At 38.1% G+C, this 27,995-nt stretch overlaps 1 protein-coding gene across 1 annotated transcript in view; it reads left to right on the plus strand.

Annotated features, from left to right (window-relative positions):
• Positions 1-27,995, plus strand: part of OXR1 (oxidation resistance 1) — a 463,267-nt gene that overhangs the window by 85,625 nt on the left and 349,647 nt on the right. Inside the window, exon 2 of the mRNA XM_082434271.1 lies at positions 5,048-5,221. Coding sequence (XP_082290397.1) covers positions 5,199-5,221 — 23 coding nt within the window. The 5' untranslated portion in view covers positions 5,048-5,198. The remainder of the gene's footprint in view (positions 1-5,047; positions 5,222-27,995) is intronic.

Consider the following 27,995-nt stretch of genomic DNA (forward strand, 5'->3'; position numbering starts at 1 on the left):
AATCCTGGCTGGGCATTCAAGGAAAGTCAAATCATTCCATATATTTTGAAACATTTCTATAGCCATGAAGACATGCTCTTTTTCCCTTTTGACAAAGGGGCAGAATGTGGCACTTAGTAATGCTAGAATTTTGGCTGAAAGCTATAAATTCATACTTCAGTGTGGAGACTGGTATTGGGATTAGTACAAAGATTGTGAATCATCACAATAAACAGAAAATTGAAACTTGCCTGAAGATCATAAAGATATTTTCTCTGGAACGTTTGCACTGATAAGCAATGAATCGTTTAAATGTCACTTAAGAGAATAACAAGCCCACTAACAAGGCCTTTGAAAAACCCTGCATCATAAAAATGCAAACAGAGACTTCCCTGTGGCACAGTGGTTAAGAATCTGCCGGCCAGTGCAGGGGACACGGGTTTGATCCCTGGTCTGGGAGGATTCCACATGCCGTGGGGCAACTAAGCCCATGTGCCACAACTACTGAGCCTGCGCTCTAGAGCCCGTGCCACAACTACTGAAGCCTGAGCACCTAGAGCCCGTGCTCCGCAAGAAGAGAAGCCACCACAATGAGAAGCCCACGCACTGCAACAAAGAGTAGTGCCTGCTGTATGCGACTAGAGAAAGCCTGCGCAGGAAGGAAGACCCAATGCAGCCATAAATAAATAAATAAATAAATAAATAATACAAACATAGCAGGCTTTTTTTGTCTGCATTTTTCAACTCAGTAAACTTTACTGAGTGCCTCAAGGTGCATATCCTTGAAGAAATAAGTAAGATAGTTATAAGATGCAAATAAAAATAAAAGATGCCAAAATACCAAAATGAATGTCAGAGTGATTATTGTAATTTTGAATGGTCACTATGAATTATTTTGTGTTCAAATATTTTATTTTTATAAACATCTAGGTTTAAAGTCACAAAAATTCAATTCTTTAAGGTTTTTTTTTTTTTTTACAAATCCACATTTAATACAAGCTTATTAAAATCCAAGTTGATAGTGATTGCAGGTAAAGTACATTAAGAAAAGATTATGCTTTTTAACAATAGTGCCAGCACCTTAGGAAATTTTTCTGAACTTTAAGGACTAAAAACAAGACTCTCTCAAAGATGGACTTCCCTGGTGGTGCAGTGGTTAAGAATCTGCCTGCCAATGCAGGGGACATGGGTTCGAGCCCTGGTCCGGGAAGATCCCACATGCCACAGAGCAACTAAGCCCATGCGCCACAACTACTGAGCCTGTGCTCTAGAGCCCTCAAGCCACAACTACTGAGCCCACGTGCCACAACTACTGAAGTCTGCACGCCTAGAGCCCGTGCTCTGCAACAAGAGAAGCCACCACAATGAGAAGCCTGCACACTGCAAAGAAGAGTAGCCCCAGCTCGCTGCAACTAGGGAAAGCCTGCGCGCAGCAGCGAAGACCCAATGCAGCCATAAATAAATAGATAGATAGATAGATAAAACAACAACAACAACAACAAAAACTCTCTCAAAGAAAAATGAACCAGACAGAGTTAATTCAAGACTATTGCAATAGGGAAGAGAGACTGAACTCAACTCTGCTGAAACAAAAGGCAGGAAGGTTTTTAAGTGCTGGGATGAGCTAGTAGAAAAGTACTGGAGGATATTAGGGGGAGGTTGGTCGATGTGATTAGGCATCTGTCTTTGCTGATTGGTACTTATAGAAGTTAGGCTCCTGTCCTCCCACAGAGAGTGGGCAATAGAGTGCTATCTCCCTTTACATTTACATTTCAAAGGGATGGCTCTCAGGTCCTGGAGAAGAACATTCCTGGGTTGTAAAACTGGCCAGAGGCTGGAAGGGCAGAGAATGAATTTACGATGGCAATTTTTCTAAGGTGAATGCTCTAAGAAAGGGGATGTCAGCGGCCCACAGTCAAGAAAAAGCCTTTCTAAAGTTTAGTCAGGCTGAAGGGAATGATAAGAGGCTGTCTTGGTCGACTCTTCACTTATATTAAGTAGTACCATGTACACCGACAATATTCGACCATTTTTGACCTACAAAAACAACAGTTTCATATGGCTTGATCAAAGATCCTGGATCAAATTTCTTTGCATGTTATTTCTTAATTTTGCAGAAGCAAACATATCTGGAACTGTGGTCTTTGTTATGCCCTTTCTGACTCTAAAATAGAGTTGTGGATGGTTTTATATGTATTTACATAAATATAGTGTGTATACGTGTGTGTGTTTATCAAAAAGAGGTTAAAAATTAAAGTTGGCAAAAAATGCAAAAATGGATTAGCACTAAAAAAGCAGACCTCAAGGCCTTATATAGTTCTTAAAGAAATATCATAAATTTGTTTCAAAGCTTCCCATCAGTTAAAGCAAGGAAATAAGCATAAGTTGCAATAATGCACCCCTGTTGTTGAATAGGGTTCAAGCAAACCAGATTGAAGCAAACCAGACGTTTAGGACGATGGTTTTCCCAGTGTTGAGATCTGACACATTTTTCCATTTAGTACTTGTGAGGGCAATATTTTTGTGTTGGCTAATGTTTCACCTAATAGCTGATATCACAGGCCTGGTTTTTGCTTGTTTACTTATTATTTTCTTCAGTGATGTCCCTCAGTGCAAACTCTTGGCCAAACACCAAAGTATAATTCAGTAAAAGTAATTTAGTTAGGTATTAAAATAATATCCAGACATACGTTTCTCTAAAGATAGAATTAAGAATATCTAGAAGGATGAATTGTGTCAGACAGTATTACATACTTTTTGGGGGGGAGGGGAGGGGTGGTAACCAAACCCTTGATAAGAATCAGGTAATACAGATTGTGAGAGTTTGCAGTTACCAGTTTGGGGAGCAGAATTTGGGGTTCCCATATCCTTAATAGATGTAAGCCCATATGTGTTAACAATTACCCAAGGGCAGGACGGACTCGAAAGCTTCTTGGACTCTAAGATGCTTCAAGATACGGACTTTCTAGCTGCTTATGCCACAAGCAGGCAGGGTCTATTAAAATTAGAATCCGTTAGAATTATGGTACTTTCTCTGTTCCGCTATAGCTTCTTGTATGCCTTTGAACGTACACAACGATTTTCAGCATGCATTTTATTTTGTTTTATTTTTTGCGTGATGGAATCTGTGTTAGACAGTGAATTCTTTGTGAGCAAAGACTATATTTTATTCATCTTTGTGTCCTTAGTACTTAGATAGGGCCTTGTAAATAGTAGGGCACAAAAAACATTTTGTTGATTCTAGGAATGACTTAAGAAAACTGAAGAAGTTTGATATTTAAAATTACATATCAAATATGTAAAATTACCAGTGAACAGTGGATCAATTCCACTTCCCCTCTGTCCCATGTTTGTCACTTTGCAGTAGGTGCAGCATCATAAAATATTGGGGGTAAAGGTCACAGAGTCTCAAACATGATGGCAGACAGTGCTAGTTTTCTCACAAGACCCACTTCCCCCCTTTTCCTTTCTAATAGGCACCTTGGTTTGTGGTTGGACAGATGGCTGCCGAGGATAATGGCTGCATTTTCCAGTCTCCCTTAGAATAGGAGTAGTCATGTGGCTACACTCCAGTGAATGAAATGAAAGTAGAAATTTCATGCGTAAATTTTAGGGTGCATCCTTCTTTCCCTCTTCCTCTTTTCTGCTGGCTGGATGCAGACACACTCCCTGGACTCAGCAGCCACTTGGAGCATGATGGGGAACCACGTGTTGAGACTGATGAAACAACAAAAAAGGAGCCTACATCTCTGGTGTCCACGGAGTTGCTATATGCACCTTGGACTTGTTAAGACTCAACACATTTTTGAAACTTGCAGCCAAACCTAGTGGTAGTAGTGTGGGGCAGGTTTTCTTTAGAAATCCTTCCCAAATCTCTTTTTTTTTTAAAAACATATTTTAAAATTTTATTTATTTATTTATTTTTGGCTGTGTTAGGTCTTCGTTTCTGTGCGAGGGCTTTCTCTAGTTGCGGCAAGCGGGGGCCACTCTTCATCGCGGTGCGCGGGCCTCTCACTGTCGCGGCCTGTCTTGTTGCCGAGCACAGGCTCCAGACGCGCAGGCTCAGTAATTGTGGCTCACGGGTCTAGTTGCTCCGCAGCATGTGGAATCTTCCCAAACCAGGGCTCGAACCCATGTCCCCTGCATTGGCAGGCAGATTCTCAACCACTGCGCCACCAGGGAAGCCCCCAAATCTCTTGACTGGGTTGGAAGCCCCTCTTCTGTGCTCCCACGTACTCTGTGTAAACCTTTCTTATCCTATTTTATTACAAGTACCTTTTTTACATAAAACTTTCTTTGAGGGCAGGAACAATGTCTTATTCATGTGCCATTTATCTTTATCCCTGAGCTGTACCTAGGATAGACTATATGCACATAGTATATGTTCAATGAATGTTTGTTAACACTACTGGATTAATGACCTGAACTAATGAAAGTGCCTAAAATAGTATCATGGAATTAATTGCACCCTCAGAAAATTTTTGGTTCAAGATCATAGAACACTGTACACAGTATATGCTGCAAAAAAGTGTGTGGAACTGTTTGTTATGTAAAAACACACTGCTTACCTCCCATGTGTTGCTCATTATAAATTCTCATTTGCTCAGATATAGTCATGAATGATTTTTTATTAAAGCTTTGGATATGACAACAATTTGTGCCAAGGAACTTTTTTTTTCAGTATCTGCTACTGACTAATCAAGATCTTGATCTGATCTTTTTATCACAAGTATATAAAACTGATTTAGAAAGCATAATTGATTAACCCTATGGGGAAAAAATTCAGTGCCTCTAAAAAATATATTCTCTTCCCTCCTTGTATTCTCTACTTCAGGGAATTAACATTTTATTAACCTTTCAATTTATTTTCAAGAAAAAGCATTCAGCTCATCACAAACTCGATTTAATTTTCTTTGGTTTATGACATGTCTTATATTTTAAGAAAAAATTCATATTTTCTTTTGTGTGACTTATACCATGACAAAACTATTGACCTGGATGAAGTAAATCTGTGAAAAGTTATATAGATCAGGTACTAAAGATATCATTTTCTTCCTTTTCTTTCCAGGTCTTCTCAAACTGTGAGTAACTAAGTGGTTTGTGCATCATTGCGGTAGCCAAGCTAAAATTCCCGGCAGCCTTGTCTGCTTGATCTACTCATTCCCTACTCTGAAACCAAGAGAAGACTGTGCCACAAGACTCCTCCAGAAATCGCTACAATGTCTGTATCTAATTTATCATGGTAAGTGAATGACTTCCTAACTTTAAATGCAAATACACGTATATCATGAATCAATATTTTATAAGTTGTACGGTCAGAACTAAAACAGGGAGGGAACTTAAAAATCTGTTTTCAAGAAATTGTTGTCCTGTGTTAGGGTGAGGAAGGCAACCTAGAATTAAAAGTTTGACACTTTCAGAACCATGGTGTCTGGGGACTCTGGAAAGGGTTCAAGCCTCCCACTGAACCCGCGTGACATCCACTGCCTTTCTTTTCAGCACACCCTGGGGGAGAGAGGGATAGGAATATAATATCCTTTCAACATTCATATCCTCTGTCATATGCCCAGATTCAGGACTAACAAGCTGTAAGCGTGGCTCTAAGGGTAGGATAGACATTTTCTCTTCAATACTTTTCTTCAGACTTCCTATTTCAACAGACCTACCCAAATTAAACTGAGTAGAACTCAAATATGGAAGAGAAATTTCCTTTATAGATTCATACCTCTAAACAGCTGGCATTCTGAATAATCTTTGACTTACACTTCATGTTTGAAAGCTGTTCGTGGTTTTAAAAAAGCATGAAGATATTTTTCTGGCAAATAATCAACAACTTTTCCTTGGCAATGAAGAGCAGTACTAGCAGGGATGAATTTTAAGCCATTTTATTGAACCTTGGATTTTTTCTGTATATAAAGAGCTGAACAAGTGATATTATACAAATTCACGGTATTCAATATGTGAATGTCAGAAAAACCTGGTAATCTTTTCTGTTTCCTTAAGAACCCATCTCATCCTTGTCTTCAATTTGTGCTGGAACCATAGGTAGCATCAGATTAAAGACTAGTTTCTGCAGTGTAATTCCATACATTTAGTTTTAGTTAAGTAAGCAACTTCTTTAGGGCAGAGGATGGAATCATTTGTTTAGATTTAGAGTAGTATTTCTGAGGGACCCATTTTTATGGATGCCTTAGACTATGTCCTTGGGTCCCTACTGGGTGCTAAGGATCTCAGTTTGAAAAAAAATAATTGAAGAAGCTGAAATATATTCTGTAAAACTAAATGAAAAAAACATTTAAGTTATGAATTATTACTGCAAAATGTTTCCTTTTATATTATTATGAAAATAAAATTATCATTAAAATTTAAAAACTGAACTATTTCTGTAAAACTTGTGAACCCATTCAAACCCCTGGGAGATATTAAGGACACACGTATTTAAAAGAATTATACGCCTGGTAGACGTGTGTGGTGGAGGTGAATCCTCAGAAAGAAGACTGCATACCAAAGAGGAAAAAGAAAGAGAAGGAGGAAGGGGAGGGGACAGAAGAGGAGAAGAAAGAGGAGGGGGAGGGGGAAAGGAAGAGGAGGGGGAGGGGGAGGGAGAGGGTTGGGGGAAGAGAAGATGAGTAAGAAGCGGGAGAGGGGGAGGGAGATTAAAACACACATGTGACTGTCATAGCTCAAGGTAGGCTGTGGTGTGGCCTGGTTCACAGAGTCAGGACAAGGCTGACACAGGAGCCTGTCCTTGGTTTGTACCTCAGTGAACAGATACCTTGATGTGAGTGAACTCCACACAAAGAGAGAGATTGTATCCTGTGGTTCCAGTCCAATTGTCCAGCCTGGCTCTTAGAATTTAGTGGATGTTCTATAAATTTGTGCTGTGTGAATGAGTGAAAAAAAAAATGCAAAGCAGGTCATTCAATGGGAAATTAATGTTTTTATTCGAGAAGAGAATTTAAAATTTAAAATTTAAATGAGAGTATCTTATAGATTTCATATATCTGAAATTTGTTAGAATTCTTTCCATGTTAAAGGTTCAAATTTTACAGAGATAATTCTTGGATATTTTCATTCGATGGTATCCTTAATTCTGGCCACAACTGATGTTCCACGTTAGATTTCCATATAGGGAGCTCTTAGTTTGTTTTACCAGTGTCACCCCTTCATACAACTGTGTGCCATTTGGCACTTCCATTCTCCCTCTTAGAATTTGGGCTCCCCACGTACTGGCAAGAAAGGAGTATGGAAAGGAAATCTAAGATATGCAAAACAAATCATTGATTTATTTCACTCACACCCAGTTTAGAAATCATTAATCTTCTTTTTTCACATTAACCTTTGTAATTCTTCTATATTTCATAACATTTCTCATCTACAATTTGGGAAACATTATCTTATAAATATTTGAATACAGATGCATGGTAACTCATCAATTCTCTATGAGAATTTCTCGCAGATCTACATTAATTTAGTGAAATTATTATAGTCTAGGGTCTGGCTCTCTGTTTTGAAATCCAGAAACTAAGATATGAAAATACTGACATTGGAAAATAAACTGGGTTGCCAGACTACTAATTTAAATAAAATATGTAGGTAATTTTTAAGTTTGCGGGATGCTTGCTTTGGCCTGACCAGTGCATCCTCTAACTGTTACAGAAAACTATCTGAGAATCTAAATCAGAAGTTTGGCTGATGTCACATTGTCATGGCAAGGAGAGTTATATGCTTCCAGAGTTCGAAGGAAACAGGATAGGCTGTGCCTGGCAGGATTACCTGTCAATAAGGGATGTATCTGCCACATCCCACCATCTGTTTCTCAGGGCAGCTTCTTCATGGCTAGGAGTTAGAGGAACACTGTCAGTGTTTGTCACTCTGATTCGTCTGTTCCATGTCTGCCAGACTCTCCTCAGCTTGGCTTTCTCATTAACGTTAGCACTGCGTTTATCGTCAAAACTTACTTCAATCTGTGAACAGTTTGCTCTGCCTACCATGATTTTGTATATACCTGACCATAACCATGTGTTGATCTTAAAATTTAACTCTGAGGCCTAATGGGAGAAGGGATGCCTAATTGTGATCCCTACACGTAACCTAGGAATTTAGAAAATATAGGTTAAGATACTTAAATTCATATTTACAACTATCCAAGCAATACTCCCAGCTTTGAAATAACAGTATAAGAAAATTGTCTTTTTACATATTAAAAACAAAAAAATTTCTTGCTCTAGAAGTTATGTGTATGACCCCTAAAAAATACAAAATAACTTGGCCCTTTCATGCAGAATCTCAAAAAGAAATACAATCTAGGAAAGTTCCGAATTTCTGGGAAATTATGCAGTGTCAATCAGGTAAGGAGGTTGGTGGGAATTGGTTACGAGTCACACAGGGACACAAAACGGGTGTTTCGTGAATCTTCATCTTTAGTAAATAATTACCAGAGGGAGACAATGATTGAGTTGACGTTGGTTAAGATAGAGACAGAGGGATGTACAGAATCCATTGCAGACGTCCACAGACAGGTGAGAGGTTCCAGGCTATGATCTGAGGGAAAGAATGGTTGCTGGTAGCAGAGATAATTAGCAGGGGACACGAGGAGGTACAAAGAGTTGAGAAAGGATCCCATGTCTATAGCACAAAGAGGGAAAAGCGATGATGCCGAGAAGTGCTTGGAAGAACTTTCAGTGCTTCCTTTCCTGATAATCATCCTCGATCCCTCTGTTTAAAAATGTTTTTATAAGATATATATATGTACACATATAATATATATAAACATTTTATATGTACATATATATGTACATATATGTAATGTTTTAAAGCATACACTTTTTACAACATGCAATCTAAATAAATATTATCAAGAGTGAACATTTACATGGCATTTACCATGTACTAAGCACTTTTTTAAAGATACTTTGTCCATATACTCCTCACAACAACCTTCTTAGGAATGTAATATTGTTATTTGCATTTCCACAAATGGAAAATTTAGGCACAGAAAGTTAAGTAATTTGCCCAATATGATACAGCCGCTAAGTAGCAGAGTTAGGAAATGAAGGCGGGCAGCCATTTAGTGCTCCTAACCACTAAACTACCCGTCCAAAAACTCTCGGTGTGAAAACAATATCCCTGCTCTGCACGTGTGGCTTCAAAGCAAGCGCCCTAGTTCCCATTTCCAACCAGAATGCTTCCCTTAATATCCTCCAATAGGGATATCCTGGAATCTCTCCTGGAAGGAAGGGAGTGTGCGGACCGGGAACCCTAGCAGGCATTAGCGAGGCAGGATGTGGAATGAGCCCCCTGATTTCTGAGGGGCGGTAAGGAGGTTGTTGCTAGCAGAAACTTAGTTGAACTTCCAAAATTCCATAAAGTGAGCTAACTACTAAATATAAATATAAACTACTAAATATAAATCTTAGTTCCACTTGTTATGTTACAGGCTAGAAATTGTCAGGTTTTCAGCATAATACCAAGGAAGCACAACAAGGAGATGCCAGCTCTTTGCTGTAGTTCAGCTGAAATGGCTCTTCAAGTGCTCATCTCATAGAGACCCTCCACTACTAAATCCAGTACTTTCTATCTCCCCAGAACATCTTGCACCCTCAGCTTGCATTATTTTAGTGTTACTGTACATATGTAGGTCAGTATTTAGAGAGAGATTCTAGTAGTGGCTCAGCTTACTTTGCCAAATGACATCTCTTTGACCCCAAATTATTTTTCATTGTGATGTCTGCACACACTTCAGCTTTTGCCGCATGGTATCTTAAAGACATTATGGCACCTGACAGAGGTGAAGGTAATTCAACTAGAGCCAGGTAGGGGAGGAAGAGGACAGTGGATGAAAGTAAGAAGCCAAATAGGCAGTCAAAATCAGTTGAGCATCTGTAATGTGCCATGTGCTGAACACAGAGCAGTGTTGGTGGAAAGTAATAACTGCTCTTATAGGAGCTTATAGTTTGGCCAGGAAGACTAAGTGAGGTTGACCCTTGAACAACGTGGGTTTTAACTGCACAGGTTTGCTTATATGGGAATTTTTTTCAATAAATACAGTTGGCCTTCAGTATCTGCATATGTGGAAACTGCGGATGTGAGGGCTCACTACTGGACTTGAGCTTGGTGGGTTTTGATATCCTTGGCAGGTCCTGGAATCAATCCCCTGCAGGTAGCGAGGGAGATGACTATAATCAAATAACTGATTTAATGTGATAAGCGCTCTAAGAGGATGTCCAGGGTGTTTTGAAAATCAAAATGGATATTTGTTTTTTCTGCTTGGGAAGAAATGCCTTGTTTTTCAGAAATACAAATGCACCTCTTGCATTTGTTCCTAAAAATAAAGAAATATGCTAATTACAAAGAGTTAAACGCTATACAATTATAAAGCAGAAATAAAAAATGAACTAAATCCTGTCATTCATAGAAAGCCACTGTTATAAATGTGAGATATATTCTTTTCTACATATGCTCACATCTTTTTGCAAAAATGGACTCAAACCATGCATGATATTTTGCCATCTTCTGTTTTCACTGAACAGTTTCTACAGCCATCTCTCTATTTGAAGGGTATAAAGTGACATCATCACGTGTAAAGTCTGGTGACATTGTATGGCAGTACTGTTATTTATTTCAGCCATCCAGATTGGACCTTCGTATGTTTTCTAATTTTTGTTTTTACTATTGTAAATATTGATACTTCTCGTGAGATGAAAATTATTCAAACATTGCTGGGTCACAAGGTACTGTGCCGTTCAGAGTACCTGGCGAGGCCCTATCCTGTTGCAGCTCCTGGAATTGCAGACATCAAGGCTATGGAGAAAATACGGGATTTCTGAGAAAGTGTCTTGTCAACTCATTTCCTTATTTATTTTAGAAAAGGACCCATCATGTACGCTAACCCTGTCACCAGATGTTTAACCTCATAAACATTGAAAATGTGCTGGTAATTGTCAAAGAAATATTTTCTTATATTTGACTAATATAATTTTATCAAAAGTCAACAAAATATTCTATCACGCATGCCCATAGGTTGGAAATATAACAAAAGTCTGAATTCTGTAAGTTATTGATATATTGACTAAATTTAGAAGCAGTGAATGGTTTTTATTGAATATGCCTGTAGTATAAAATGCTATTATGAATGAGGGGAAGTTCAGTAATGCTCTAATAGGAGATTAAAACTAATTTGAATTATCTTCTTTATCCAAGTATAGTGTGTTAGAATCCTAGAATTGAGAAAGATGCAAAATTTGGTTTGTCAGATTATTCACATTATTTATAATATTTTTATCTAAGTTCTTCTTTAACGAATAAACGAAGAAATGTATCATTCCATATCATTCTTTGGCACCTGCATTTAGGAGAAAAAAATATTCTGGAGAGATGGAGCAACCTATTTATTCTAAAGAAGGGGGAGAAGGGGAAGAATCAGGATCTTTCCTCAAATTGGGAGATTGGGATTGACACATATATACTATTGATACTATGTGTAAAATAGACAACTGCTGGGAACATACTGTATAGCACAGGGAACTCTACTTAATGCACTGTAGTGTCCTAAATGGAGGGGATATATATATATGTATGGCTGATTCATTTTGCTGGGCAGTGGAAGCTAACACAACATTATAAAGCAACTATACTCCAATAAAAATTAATTAAAAAAAGAAATAAATATTTAAAAAATTGCCTTAGCTACTCTTCTGCAAACTACTTGTCCTATTTACACTGTTAAATAGTAGGCTCTCAGGGACAGGATCTGCAGTGGCAGAGGAAGTAGAGATTTGAATTGTCTCTATTTTTGGAGGGATTAGAACTCACAGGGGGAAAAAATGTGGTTAAGTAGAGATTGCAAGGGAAGTTTTGACCCTGAGTTTTACAGTAAAGGTTAAAAGTCAATTGTCAACAGCCTACTATTGGAGAAGAGGGAAAAAATAAAAAGGTTACACATAAATATAAAGCTAATACTTTGAACTGAAAAAAAGACGAGAGCTTCTGAGTGATAGGACAGGCTTAGCTGGTTAGATACTGTGAGTATTTCTCAGTGTGGTAAGTGAATGTTGAATGAATGACTAGTATATTAAGGTACTGGGAAGAGAGAGTATATGTATAAATATATACGTTCTTTTTCATATTCTTTTCCATTGTGCTTTATCACAGGATATTGAATACAGTTCCCTGTGCTATACAGTAGGACTTTGTTGTTTATCCATTCTGTATATAATGGTTTGCATCTGCTCATCCCAAACTCCCAGCCCTTCCTTTCTCCACCCCCGACCCCTGACAACCACAAATCTGTTCTCTATGTCTGTGAGTCTGTTTCTGTTTCATAGATAAGTTCATTTGTGTCATGTTTTAGATTCCACGTATAAGTGATATCATATGGTATTTGTCTTTCTCTTTCTGACTTACTTCACTTAGTATGATAATCTGTAGGTCCATCCATGTTGCTGCAAATGGCATTATTTCATTCTTTTGTATGGCTGAGTAGTATTCTATTGTATATAGGTACATCTTCTTTATCCACTCCTCTGTCGATGGACATTTTGGTGGTTTCCATGTCTTGGCTATTGTGAATGATGGAGTTCAGCTTGATTTTAAAACTATTACAGTTCAACTGAGAAAAAAAAAAATCAAACACTTTTCAAGTCAATTGGATTGTCATTAAAAGAGTTAGATTTATTCATTTATACTTGCTTTTATGTTTTTTTCTAAAGAATAGGTTTATTGTTATGAGTTGTATAGGAATCTAAAAATAATTCCTGTACAGAGATAAATTAGTATATTTTAATTGCATTATTTTTATGTAAATTAGAATTTTTTATGGTTATATTCATCCATTTCTTCATTCAACAAATATTTTGAGTGCCTACAATGTGCAATTTTCAGTGCTGTGGATAGAATAATAAATGAAACAAGCCCCTACTCTCATTAATATTACCTTCTAGTGCTGAAGACAAATAAACAAATTAACAAATATGTTTTATAATATCAGATAGTGGTAAGGATTTTGAAGAATAATCAGCAGAGTGAAAATATAGAGTGATGGCAGGCATGGGGAATTGGTGAAGAAAAGCTTCTTGGACAGGTGGCACTTAAGTAGAAAGGGAATGAGCTATACAACTTCCAGAGGAAAGCCATTTCAGGCAGAGAAACAGAAGGACAAAGGCCCTGAGACTGAAATGTACCTGGTGTGTTTGAGGAATCATCAAGGAAGCTAGTTTGGTGGAAACAACCAATAGAGGGGAGAGTCCTAGGAACTGACTGAGCTTGGAGAGGTAGCAGGGACCATGTAGGTCACCAGAAAGACTGAATTATATTCTAAGTGTGATGGGAAACCTTGCCCTCACTTATCACATTATAGGCAAAAGTTCATATAAAATATAAATTTAGAGAAATTCAGTGTTGGGAAGAATTGAGTGTTGAGACCAGAGTCTTAATCTGATTTCTATTTAAAAGGACCTCTCTGTGATCTACAAATTTTATTAAAACAGTTTATATTATATTCTGAATATAAACGTACAGCAGATATGATTAATGAGATGTAATAATGAAAGGTTTTTAATGAAAAACCTTTTTTCAGGAAAATAGCCTGTGTCTCCTTACCATCCATTTTAAAAGATCCAACAAATCTAATACATCTGAATAATTAGGGGCATGATATAAAAGAGATTTCATCTACAGAAATATTCTATCTTGCATTAAGGAGCCTTTCAGAAGAAGGTGAATGAATGCTTTTGTAAATTGTGGAAATTGAGAATATAATATCAATTATCGGACCTTTGGGTTCAAGATGGCGGAGTAGAAGGACATGCACTCACTCCCTCTTGCAAGAGCACCAGAATCACAACTAACTGCTTAACAGTCATCGACAGGAAGACACTGGAACTCACCAAAAAACACACCCCACATCCAAAGACAAAGGAGAAGCCGAAATGAGACAGTAGGAGGGGTGCAATCACAATAAAATCAAATCCTATAACCACTGGGTGGGTGACTCACAAACTGGAGAACAATTATACTACAGAAGTCCACCCACTGGAGTGAAGGCTCTGAGCCCCACGTCAGGCTTCCCAACCTGGGGGTCTGGCAACGGGAGGAGAAATTTCCAGAGAATTAGACTTTGAAGGCTAGCGGGATTTGATTGAAGAGCTTCAACAGGACTGGGGGGAAACAGAGACTCCACTCTTGGAGGGCACACACGAAGTAGTGTGTGCATCAGGACCCAGGGGGGAAGGAGCAGTGACCCCACAGGATACTGAACCAGACCTACCTACTAGTGTTGGAGGGTCTCCTGCAGAGGCAGGGGGTGGGTGTGGCTCACCACAGGGACAAGGACACTGGCAGCAGAAGTTCTGAGAAGTACTCCTTGGCATGAGCCCTCTCAGAGTCCACCACCAAAGAGCCTGTAGCCTCCAGTGCTGGGGCTCCTCAGGCCAAACAACCAACAGGGAGGGAACCCAGCCCCACCCATCATCAGACAAGCAGATTAAAGTTTTACTGAGCTCTGCCCACCAGAGCAACACCCAGCTCTACCCACCACCCGTCCCTCCCATCAGGAAGCTTGCAGAAGCCTCTTAGATAGCCTCATCCACCAGAGGGCAGACAGCAGAAGTTAGAAGAACTACAATCCTGCAGCATGTGGAATGAAAACCACATTCACAGAGAGATAGATAAAATGAAAATGTGGAAGGCTATGTACCAGATGACAGAACAAGATAAAACCCAGAAAAACAATTAAATGAAGTGGAGATAGGCAACCTTCCAGAAAAAGAATTCAGAATAATGATAGTGAAGATGATCCAGGACCTTGGAAAAAGAACGGAGGCAAAGATCGAGAAGATGCAAGAAATGTTTAACAAAGACCTAAAAGAATTAAAGAAAAAACACCTAGAAGAATTAAAGAAGAAACACACAGAGATGAACAATACAATAACTGAAATGAAAAATACACTGGAAGGAATCAATAGCAGAATAACTGAGGCAGAAGAAAGGATAATTGACCTGGAAGACGGAATTGTGGAATTCACTGCTGTGGAACAGAATAAAGAAAAAAGAATGAAAAAAGAAAGAAGACAGCCTAAGAGACCTCTGGGACAACATTAAACGCACCAACATTCGCACTATAGGGGTCCCAGAAGGAGAAGAGAAAGGACGTGAGAAAATATTTGAAGATTACAGTTGAAAACTTTCCTAACATGGGAAAGGAAATAGCCACCCAATTACAGGAAGTGCAGACAGTCCCAGGCAGGATAAACCCAAGGAGAAACACACCAAGACACATAGTAATCAAATTGACAGAAATTAAAGACAAAGAAAAATTATTAAAAGCAACAAGGGAAAAACGACAAATAACATACAAAGGAACTCTAATAAGGTTAACAGCTGATTCCTCAGCAGAAACTGTACAAGCCAAAAGGGAGTGGCACGATATATTTAAACGGAAGAACCTACAACCAAGATTACTCTACCCGGCAAGAATCTCATTCAGATTTGACGGAGAAATCAAAAGCTTTACAGACAAGCAAAAGCTAAGAGAATTCAGTACCACAAAACCAGCTCTACAACAAACGTTAAAGGAACTTCTCTAAGTGGGAAACACAAGAAAAGAAAAGGGCCTACAAAAACAAACCCAAAACAATTAAGAAAATGGTAATAGGAACCTACCTATTGATAATTACCTTAAATGTGAAGGGATTAAATGCTCCAACCAAAAGACACAGGCTCGCTGAATGGATACAAAAACAAGACTCACATATATACAGTCTACAGCAGACCCACTTCAGACCTAGGGACATGTACAGACTGAAAGTGAGGGGATGGAAAAAGATATTCCATGCAAATGGAAATCAAAAGAAAGCTAGAGTAGCAATACTCATATCAGATAAAATAGACTTTCAAATAAAGAATGTTACAAGAGACAACGAAGGACACTGCATAATGATCAAGGGATCCATCTAAGAAGAAGATATAACAATTATAAATATATATGCACCCAACATAGGAGCACCTCAATACATAAGGCAAATGCTAACAGCTATAAAAGAGGAAATCGACAGTAACACAATAATAGTGGGGGACTTTAACACCTCACTTACACCAATGGACAGATCATCCAAAATGAAAATAAATAAGGAAACAGAAGCTTTAAATGACACAATAGACCAGATAGATTTAATTGATATTTATAGGACATTCCATCTGAAAACAGCAGATTACACTCTCTTCTCAAGTGCACATGGAACATTCTCCAGGATAGATCACATCTTGGGTCACAAATCAAGCCTCAGTAAATTTAAGAAAATTGAAATCATATCAAGCAATTTTTCCGACTACAATGCTATGAGATTAGAAATAAATTACAGGGGAAAAAATGTAAAAAACACAAACACATGGAGGCTAAACAATACGTTACTAAATAACCAAGAGAAATCAAAGAGGAAATAAAAAAATACCTAGAGACAAATGACAATGAAAACATGATGGTCCAAAACCTATGGGATGCAGCAAAAGCAGTTCTAAGAGGGAAGTTTATAGCAATACAGTCCTACCTCAAAAAACAAGAAAAAACTCAAATAAACATCTAACCATACACCTAAAGTAACTAGAGAAAGAAGAACAAACAAAACCCAAAGTTAGTAGAAGGAAAGAAGTCATAAAGGTCAGAGCAGAAATAAATGAAATAGAAACAAAGAAAACAGTAGCAAAGATCAATAAAACTAAAAGCTGGTTCTTTGATGAGAGAAACAAAATTGATAAACCTTTAGCCAGACTCATCAAGAAAAAGAGGGAGAGGACTCAAATCAATAAAATTAGAAATGAAAAAGGAGAAGTTACAACAGATACCACAGAAATACAAAGCATCCTAAGAGACTACTACAAGCAACTGTATGCCAATAAAATGGACGACAACCTGGAAGAAATGGACAAATTCTTAGAAAGGTATAACCTTCCAAGACTGAACCAGGAAGAAATAGAAAATATGAACAGACCAATCACAAGTAATGAAATTGAAAATGTGATTAAAAATCTTCCAACAAACAAAAGTCCAGGATGAGATGGCTTCACAGGTGAATTCTATCAAACAGAGTAGAGCTAACACCCATTCTTCTCAAACTCTTCCAAAAAATTGCAGAGGAAGGAACACTGCCAAACTCATTCTACAAGTCCACCATCACCCTGATATGAAAACCAGACAAAGAAAGAAAATTACAGACCAATATCACTGATGAATGCAAAAATCCTCAACAAAATACTAACAAACAGAATCCAACAGCACATTAAAGGGAGCGTACACCGTGATCAAGTGGGGTGTGTCCCAGGGATGCAAGGATTCTTCAATATTTGCCAAGCAATCAATGTGGTACACCATATTAACAAATTGAAGAATAAAAACCATATGGTCATCTCAATAGATGCAGAAAAAGCTTTTGACAAATTTCAACACCCATTTATGTTAAAAACTCTCCAGAAAGTGGGCATAGAGGGAACCTACCTCAACATAATAAAGGCCATATACAACAAACCCACAGCAAACATTATTCTCAATGGTGAAAAACTGAAAGCATTTCCTTAAGATCAGGAACAAGAGAAGGATGTCCACTCTTGCCACTATTATTAAACATAGTTTTGGAAGTCCTAGCCATGGCAATCAGAGAAGAAAAAGAAATAAAAGGAATACAAGTTGGAAAAGAAGAAGTAAAACTGTCACTATGCAGATGACATGATACTATACATAGAGAATCCTAAAGATGCCACCAGAAAACTGCTAGAGCTAATCAATGAATTTGGTAAAGTTGCAGGATACAAAATTAATGCACAGAAATCTCTTGTATTCCTATACGCTAACAACAGAAGATCAGAAAAGAAATTAAGGAAACAATCCCATTCACCATTTCAACAAAAAGAATAAAATACCTAGGAATAAACCTACCTAAAGAGGTCAAAGACCTGTACTCAGAAAGCTATAAGACACTGATGAAAGAAATCAAAAATGACACAAACAGATGGAGAGATATACCATGTTCTTGGACTGGAAGAATCAATATTGTGAAAATGACTATACTACCCAAAGCAATCTACAGATTCAGTGCAATTCTTATCAAAATACCAATGGCATTTTTTACAGAACTAGAACAAAAAAAATCATAAAATTTGTATGGAGACACAAAAGACCCCTAATAGCCAAAGCAGTCTTGAGGGAAGAAAATGGGGCTGGAGGAATCAGACTCCCTGACTTCAGGCTATACTACAAAGCTACAGTAATCAAGACAATATGGTACTGGCACAAAAACAGAAATATAGATCAGTGGAACAGGATAGAAAGCCCAGAGATAAACCCACGCACCTATGGTCAACTAATCTATGACAAAGGCAGCAAGGATATACAATGGAGAAAAGACAGTCTTCAATAAGTGGTGCTGGGAAAACTGGACAGCTACGTGTAAAAGAATGAAATTAGAACACTCCCTAACACCATACACAAAAATAAACTCAAAATGGATTAAAGATCTAAATGTAAGACCAGACATTATAAAACTCTTAGAGGAAAACATAGGAAGAACACTCTTTGGCATAAGTCTCAGCAAGATCTCTTTTGACCCACCTCCTAGAGTAATGGAAATAAGAACAGAAATAAACAAATGGGACCTAATGAAACTTAAAAGCTTTTGCACAACAAAGGAAACTATAAACAAGATGAAAAAACAACCCTCAGAATGGGAGAAAATATTTGCAAACGAACCAACAGACAAAGGATTAATCTCCAAAATATACAAACAGCTCATGCAGCTCAATATTAAAATACGAACAGCCCAATCAAGAAATGGGCAGAAGACCTAAATAGACATTTCTCCAAAGAAAACATACAGATGGCCAAGAGGCACATGAAAAGCTGCTCAACATCACTAATTATTAGAGAAATGCAAATCAAAACTACAATGAGTTTTCACCTCACACCAGTTAGAATGGGCATCATCAGAAAATCTACAAACAAAAATTGCTAGAGAGGATGTGGAGAAAAGGAAACCCTCTTGCACTGTTGGTGGGAGTGTAAATTGATACAGCCGCTATGGAGAACAGTATGGAGGTTCCTTAAAAAACTAAAAATAGAATTACCATATGACCCAGCAATCCCACTACTGGACATATACCTAGAGAAAACCATAATTCAAAAAGACACATGCACCCCAATGTTCACTGCAGCACTGTTTACACTAGCCAGGTCATGGAAGCAACCTAAATGCCCATCGACAGATGAATGGATAAAGAAGATGTGGTGCATATATACAATGGAGTATTATCAGCCATAAAAAGGAACGAAATTGGGTCATTTGTAGAGATGTGGATGGACCTAGAGACTGTCATACAGAGTGAAGTAAGTCAGAAAGAGAAAAAAAAATATCATATATTGACGCATATATGTGGAATCTAGAAAAATGGTACCAATGAACCGGTTTGCAAGGCAGAAATAGAGACACAGATGTAGAGAACCAACGTATGGACACCAAGGGGGGAAAGCGGGGGGAGGGGGTGGGATGAATTGGGAGATTGGGACTGACATATATGCACTAATATGCATAGAATAGATAACTGATAAGAACCTGCTGTATAAAAAATAAAATAAAATTCAAAAAAAATCAATTATCCAACTTATATTTTACATTTATTTTTAGATCTTCCCCCACAATAAACTTTGACTAATTTATAAACACAAAAGTCCATTAAACAATGAAGTGTCTGTTTTATACTTGTTGTTTATGTGTGTGGTTTTAGTGAGGAACCAGATATAATACAACATTCATCCAAGTGTTAACATGTGTTTTGGAGAGAATGTTTGTATATAAGTACTAGATGTTCTTTCTGTGGAAAATACTTATGTTTAAGATTATGACCTTTCTACCCTTTTGGTGGTACAGTGTGATTTCTTTTATGGTACTGGTTATAGATGTAAGTTAGGTTATTGTTTTTTATGTCTTTATTTGGCAAAATTAAAGTTGGAGACAAGGTTGATCCCACTCCACCCCCATCTTGTGTGTGTGTGCCTGTGTGTGTGTGTGTGTGTGTTTTAATTAAATTGGACCATAAAAATCAAAAAGTCAGGAACTTCTGGTGTACTGGGATTTATTTCAAACTGTCTCCAATCCAAAGTATTAATTGTCAATGGCATATCGATCCAGGTCACAGAAGAAATCATCATGGATACCTGCCACCTTCATTTGGCACTATAGAGGTGTAGATTCAGTGTATTGAGAAAGCTTGAAAATGACTTTATTGCCTACACGGGATAAAATGGTCTTACAAGCGTATAATATCCAAGAATCCAAGATTCTTTTGCTAGGACCTATGCAAGCCTCTACCTATATAAGGAAGCATGGGTAATCCATCCTTCCTCTTGGACGTACTATTTGATGTCTAGGAAGTATCTCTGCAGGGTTCTAATTACCACTTTCCTGCAATTTGTTTTTAGTCATATTTAACATTTATGCATTTTCCTTCTCCTTTTAATAATTACATTTTCTTTATCAGATAACATCAAAGTTTTTCTACTGGTGGTTTCGCAAACTCATTTTTTATTATGAACAAAATCAATTAGTTCATCGCTCAATGCTACTTAACTTATTAATGCTACTCCCAAGTAATAAGAAATATCTATATTTCATAATAACTAGACTTGAACTTTTGAATGTGTTTTGAGTCTCCAGAATTGTAAAGTTAACTGCTCTCACATTCACATTGACAGAGGTCACATAAATGATATCTGGTGAATTGAAACTATTAATTATAGAAACCACGTTGAATTCAAGTGAACATTTTCCTTTGATCTAGGTCTGCTTAGATAAAATGGTGCATGATTTTACAACTTCCGTGCTAAATATTCAGGCCAGCTCAGCGACAGTAGCAGAGAGAGAATAACCTCCTCTGACAGATGATTTCTCTAAAGAGCTAGGCGCACCAGGCCTCCCTTGTTCAGTTGAGAGCTCATGGTAGAAAGTGCAAGTTCTGACACTCCACCATCTTTTCTGACTGGTACATTTCACACAGGAGAGGTGCTGTTGTTCCAGATGGTTTTTCAGCTTTATGCACACTAGCTTTGTGGACTCCTGCTGTAAGTGAAAATTGGTTTTACGCCAACATTTGACAAAGAAATTAGATTAGGTTAACTACTCTTTGGTTTTAGATTACTGATATAAAGTGCTTTCATGAATATGACAGAAGAAATTGAAATTCAAGTTAAGTGATGTCTCCGGGTAAATTTTCATTTAGACATTTTCCCTGAGGTTTTTCTAGTATCATAAACTTACATGCAGATACAGAATTTGCATAGAATCAGGCTCATTGAAATTTTGATGATCTTTTTCAATCTATAATCTTTTTAGTGTTTTTATGGAAAACTAGCTAGATATTTGAAGTGACTGTAAAGATGATGATATGAAAAGATTTGAAAGGCATCTATTAATTCGTCTGCATGGTGAAAGCATTCATTATGTTTATTAACTTCTGGGTTCTCATGAACTGAGTAAGAGAAAGTAATTTTCTTGAGGTAAGGATTTGCTTGACATCCCTCCATAATTTTTCCAAGTTCTAAGCATTTGGAGAATAAAACAGACATATCAAGTACATACTATATTTGGCAAGTTGTAAATGTGATTGATTGAAGCATTGAGCTATAGCTGTTACCAGAACATATATTATGAGATGTCTGAAACTTCAGCTTCCCAATTAGAATGTATCTGGACAGCCAACTGCTAGGACAGAGATGAGGTCATCTTGCACATTGTTGGCACCTGGTACTCACCAGATGCTTTGCACTCATAGCTAGCTGAATGTTCACCAGAGCCTTCAGTCTAATTCCCTAGGCACTGTAATGGACAGGATATATATAGTATGGGTGGAAAATCTTGTTTAAAAAAAAGTCCAACATTGGAACAGTGGGTGAAGTGATTTGACTGTCATAAAGCTAGTCTGTGTCTAATGTATGATAATGTAAGAACTTTCCTGATATTTGAGAAAATAAAACAGCTCTGTTCCCATCCTGAGATCTTGAGTTTTAACCTCTACACTTTGGAGAAATTTCCTCAGATCCGTGTTCTGTCATCTTCTGCCCTTTCTGACTGTCTCTTAGCCTTTTCACGTCATCATAAATTATTGGCTGGCACTGGCACAGTATTTGCCTAAAATCATAGAACATTTTTGAGAAGGAAGCTGTGAGGTCACGTAGGGCATTGGTTACAGAGTTGGGGTTCATGGACACAGGGCAGTCAGTGACGAACCATCTTGTTACCAAATGAGAAAAATGAAGATAATATCAGACTAATTTTGCTAAATTTCTTTTTTTCATCTGAAATGATTATTTGATATTAAAATGGTCTTTCTTTTATGCAAAGAAGGTGATAATAAATAATAATCATTATCCCTAATTAAGAAAAGCAGAAGTATTTAGCCTAAAATAGTAAGTGGATGTCCAATTTTAATTTTCAGATTTACGGTTCTATGAATCTAAGAGTCTGGGAACTACTGACCTAGTTCCGATAATTACCCATCAACAGAAATCCTAAGTAGTGATAATTCAGCCTTTTCTCAGCACCCTTCCTGTGAGTCCCCAGCCTAATGGGCTGCCCATATGAATTTGGGCTTTTCTAATTATTACAAGTTTTCCTCTGCATTGGCTCTAAGTCTACTACTCTAAGTACTGGTTTATCATTTTACCTAAAGCCATATATGCTGCGTCTAATACAACATTTTCCCAAGTATCTTCTAAAGACCAGTAATTCCAAGGTATGTATTAATAGGTATCATGAGGAGGAGGGGGAACCACAGACAGATTATTTGGGGAAGCAACAGTTCAAACCAGTAGATTGATTAATTTCAGTACTTCACAAATTCTTTTTTTTTAAAAATTTATTTATGTATTTATTTATTTTTGGCTGCGTTGAGTCTTCATTGCTGGGCTCGGGCTTTATTTAGTTGTGGCGAGCGGGGGCTAACTCTTTGCTGCGGTGCACAGGCTTCTCACTGTGGTGGCTTCTCTTGTTGCGGAACATGGGCTCTAAGCACACGGGCTTCAGTAGTTGCAGCACGTGGGCTTTTGCAGTTGCGGCTTGGGGGCTTTAGAGCGCAGGCTTAGTAGTTGTAGCTCGTGGGCTTAGCTGCTCCGCTGCATGTGGGATGTTCCCAGACCAGGGCTCAAACCCGTTTCCCCTGCCTTGGCAGGCGGATTCTTCACCACTGCGCCACCAGGGAAGTTCCTTCAAAAATTCTTTATTGGGCTAATTCATTTAACAAATATTTATTGGGCATCCACTACATGGCAGGCAGTGTTCTATATTCTAATCTATACTGGAGATATTTAAGAGGAAGATATAATAATCTGAGTTTCCCAAATTTGGACTGCGGTACCTTTTTTTCTTTCTTGTAGCTGGTGTTATTAGGGGCAGCACTAAAATCATTAGATAAAAGCTGTTTTTTCTCCTTCTCTGCCTTTCTTTAAAGATTCACAAACTAAACACGTTGATTCCTTTAACTCTTACTCAGTTACATGATTTCCAGTCCCTTCTGCTCTACCCCGGACATGCCTTAGCTTGTCTTTAGCATCCGTTAAAAATATGGCTAATAAATGAACACAAAAACCAGGTTTGGCTTGACCTCGTGCAATATGGGACTGCTATCTTCTTTTTCTGGGTGTATATTCCTATAAGTGCAAGAGGAGCTCATTTTTGTTTAGTTTTGCTGTGCCTTGTTTTTGCCATTTTTATCACGTGCTTGTCAAATATGACAAGCTCTGAGTCTATAATGAGTGCACATCTCTTATCAAGCATCATCTTGTTAGAGCTGGCCCATCAACCTGTCTCCTTAAGATCTTTTTGGAAATGTGTTCATTGGACTTTTGAGGAAAGCTACCCACTGAAGTCTGTTCTAAGTAGGGACAGGTTATTGAAGGAATGAGTCTGGAATAATGAGGACAGGTATCTCCTCTACATAGCTTGCTGTACTGCAGAAACAGTGACACAAGAAAGTGTCAGGGGAACACTGAGACAACAGGACCATTGGGCCTCACAAAATTGAGAATGTGTTTCAAGAACTGAAGGCCGGGCTTCCCTGATGGTGCAGTGGTTAAGAATCTGCCTGCCAATGCACGGGACACGGGTTTGAGCCCTGGTCCAGGAAGATCCCACATGCTGCGGAACAACTAAGCCCGTGCGCCACAACTACTGAGTCTGCGCTCTAGAGCCCGCGAGCCACAACTACTGAAGCCCGTGCGCCTAGAGCCTGTGCTCCGCAGCAAGAGAAGCCACAGCAATGAGAAGCCCGTGCACCACAACAAAGAGTAACCCCCAGCTCACTGCAACTAGAGAAAGCCCGTGTGCAGCAATGAAGACCCAATGCAGCCAATAAATAAACAAATAAATTAATTAGTTAATTTTAAAAAAAAGAACTGAAGGCCAATTAGGATGCGCTGATGCCCTAGTGACTGTCATCTCATTGCACCAAGGAGCAAAACTTTACTGATCTCTCTTCTAGTTCTTTTGTATTCATCTAATTTAACAATGCCTTACTTTCCTTGTGACCTTCCGGTTCTGTACCTGCTACCACTGCTTAAGTCTCCCCATATATTTCAAGCTGAAATGGTGGCCCATTGAGTGCACTGCTATCTTATTTCAATAACTTTCTCTCAATCAAGCAATTCTTCTACTCTGGCAGTTCTAATCTACCATATGGCTCATGTAACAGGCTTGATTCTTGATAACTACCTTTGAGGTAAGTTAGTCCTAAGTAAGACCACAAGTAAACTAAATAGATTAGTGTAGAATAGTGGGTGGTTATTAAAGTGTGGTCCCTGGGCTAGCAGAATTAGCATCACCTGGGAACTTGTTAGAGGCTCCAGCCCAACCCTACTGAATCAGAAAATCTGGGCCTGGGATCCAGCAATCTGTAGTTTATCGAGCCCTCCAGGTGATTCTGGTGCATGCTCAAGTTTAAGAACAGATGGGTATAAAATTGTCTCTCTAGAGTCTAGATTTACAGTGTGACTGCCAAAAATAATGACTTTGGGCATAATTGATATGCAAAAGATCCTTCTGATAATATTTAACTAACAGTTTCAGCTGTTTTTTTAAAGTTGCTTTTTGACAGGAGGAGAACATTGTCAGCATATAAGATCATGCTTCTTTTCCTGTTAGCTGCGGCATCCAATTGATGTAAATTTCGGAGCAATTTTTTGGTATACATGTTAAAAAACAATAATTCTGATGTCTTAATATTTAAAACATTCAAAGAGAAATGTGTGTTGCTGGAGGCCATTCCTGCCCATTCTGGTTTTCATGGTATTGATATTTAAAAAATATATAACAGCTTTATTGAGATAGAATTAATATGTCATATAATTCACTCATTTAAAATGTACAATTCAATAACTTTTAGTATATTCAGAGTTGTGCAACCATCACCCCAATTAATACATTTTCCTCACCCCCCCCAAAAGAACCCCCGTATCCATTAGCAGCCACCCCCCCACCCTTACCTAACACCCACTCCCTTACCTAACTCCCCCCTCAGCCATAGACAACCACTCATCTACTTTCTGTCTCTATAAATTTGCCTATTCTGGACATTTCATATAAATGGCATCATACAGTATATGGTCTTTTATCACTGGTAATAATGTTGACAACATAATGTTTTTAAGGTTCATCCATGTTGTACCATGCATCAGTAATTCAGTCCTTTTCATTTTTTCAAATCATTCCAAATAATGGCCCATTAAATATATATACTATATCTAAATATAGGTGGTGTTTTAAATATAAATAGATATACATTTTATTTATCCATTCATCGGCTGATGGACACGGGTTGTTTCCACATTTTAGAATAAATAATGCCACTGTGAACACTCATGGTACAGGTTTTTGTGTGGACATTATTTTCATTTATCTTGGGTAGGAATTAGGACTAGAATTGCTAGTTCATGTGGTAACTCTGTACTTAATTTCTTTAGGAACTGCCAGACAATTTAAGTGGCTACATCATTTTACATTCCCATCAGCAATGTATGAGTGTTCCAGTTTCTCCATATCCTTGCCAGCACTTATTATTATCTGTCTTTTTAAATAATTAATTAATTAATTAATTTTTATTTTTGGCTGCATTGGGTCTTGCTGCATGCGGGCTTTCTCTAGTTGTGGCGAGCAGGGGCTACTCCTCATTGCGGTGTGCGGGTTCCTTATTGCGGTGGCTTCTCTTGTTGCGGAGCACAGGCTCTAGGCGCGTGGGCTTCAGTAGTTGTGGCACGTGGGCTCAGTAGTTGTGGTGCACGGGCTTAGTTGCTCTGTGGCATGTGGGATCTTCCCGGACCAGGGCTTGAACCCGTGTCCCCTGCATTGGCAGGTGGATTCTTAACCACTGCGCCACCAGGGAAGTCCATTATCTGTCTTCTGAATCTAACCATCTTAGTGGGTATGAGTAGTATCTCATTGTTTTGATTTGTACTTCCCTAATGATTAATGACGTTGATGTTAAGCCTCTTTTTATACGCTTTTTGGCCACTTCTTTGGAGAAATGCTATTCATATCCTTTGCCCATATTTTAATTGAGTTATTTGACTTTTCAGTATTGAATTATAAAAACTTCTTTATATATCTTTATATATCCTAGATGCAGGTCCTTATCAGGTATATGATTCATGGTGGGTTTTTTTTTTTGATAAAGGCTTGAAGGACTAGATATGATTTCTATATATGGAGATGGAGATTAATGAGAGATTTGAAAAAGTGCCTTTTCTTTTCAATGAAACAGAGTAGCAATGGTCACTGCTATGATAATTCAACATCAACTTCACGTGTTACTTATCTAGGATATTTAATTGAGGGATTTTGCTTCAAATTTGTTGAGGAGAAAACCAATGCAGAGTTTTAAGGGAAAGAGAGTTTCCATAAGGGGTGGATAGCCAAATAATGAAGAGTTCAAACGGAATGAGAACTAAATATAAGCTGTGGAAATAAGGATCCTGGTTATTTGTGACACAAGAGAACAGTTTCTCTGGAATGATGTGGCAAGAACCATAAGGCACTCAGCTTATGTGTAAGGGAGAGGAGGACATGACGGCAGTATGCATGTGCCTTTGTTAAATTGGCATGTGATGAGTAGGAGAGAAGAGGCTGGTCATGAAGTGGAATCAGGAACAAGGAAGAGAAGGGTCTTTAGATTGGAGAGATTTGAGCATGTTTGAGGCAATGGATAGAAAGTGTGCGGAGAGGGAACAATTGTTTGACCATAAAGGAGAGGGTGGTTGCAAAGTCTCAGTGAGGTAGGGCAGGGCAGAATAGAAAACATAAGGGGAGCAGTTCCTTATTGGCTGTCAGGCCACCTCTCTAAGCTCCGCCACCATTCTCAGATGTGGGACCCAAACAAACAGGCTGTATCTTTACTGTTTACATCGTTTTCTGTTGGTCTGAATGAGATTTCTATCTCTCATCACATTCCCTCCTCATAATATGTTCATCTGAAGCTTCTATCAAATCATCAGGGTTGGTTTGTTCATGAAGAATGTTTCTTATTATAGAATATTCTGTGTTACTGAGTTTTTTTACAGTGACAATCTGTTTGAGGCAAGCTTTTAATTGAAAAATTCACCTGATATCCCTTACAGTTCAATATTTTAACGGCCTATATATACCTCTAGTTACACCACAAATCCAGGTGCCTATGGATCTGTGAAATGGTTACTAATTTTAATCTCTTAGCCAAAGCAAAATTAATAAATAATCTGCACTGTTCTAAATGTTAGATGCTTAACAAACAATAATCTAAACATTTCTTTCTAAATTACAAGCTTCCTTCAGATGATTTTCTTTTTGTTTTTATGGTTTATATATGAAGCTTTCCCATCGACCTAATATCAATATCTGGAGAATAAGTGTACGGAAATCAGCTTTTAACCGACCAAAAACCAGGAGACCCAACTTTAAGTCCCTCTGCAGTAACTAACTGTCTCCTTGGGTAAATCACAGTCTGGACACCTTATT

Source organism: Balaenoptera physalus (assembly GCF_965194825.1).
Source record: "Balaenoptera physalus genome assembly, chromosome: 17".
Lineage (NCBI taxonomy): Eukaryota > Metazoa > Chordata > Mammalia > Artiodactyla > Balaenopteridae > Balaenoptera > Balaenoptera physalus.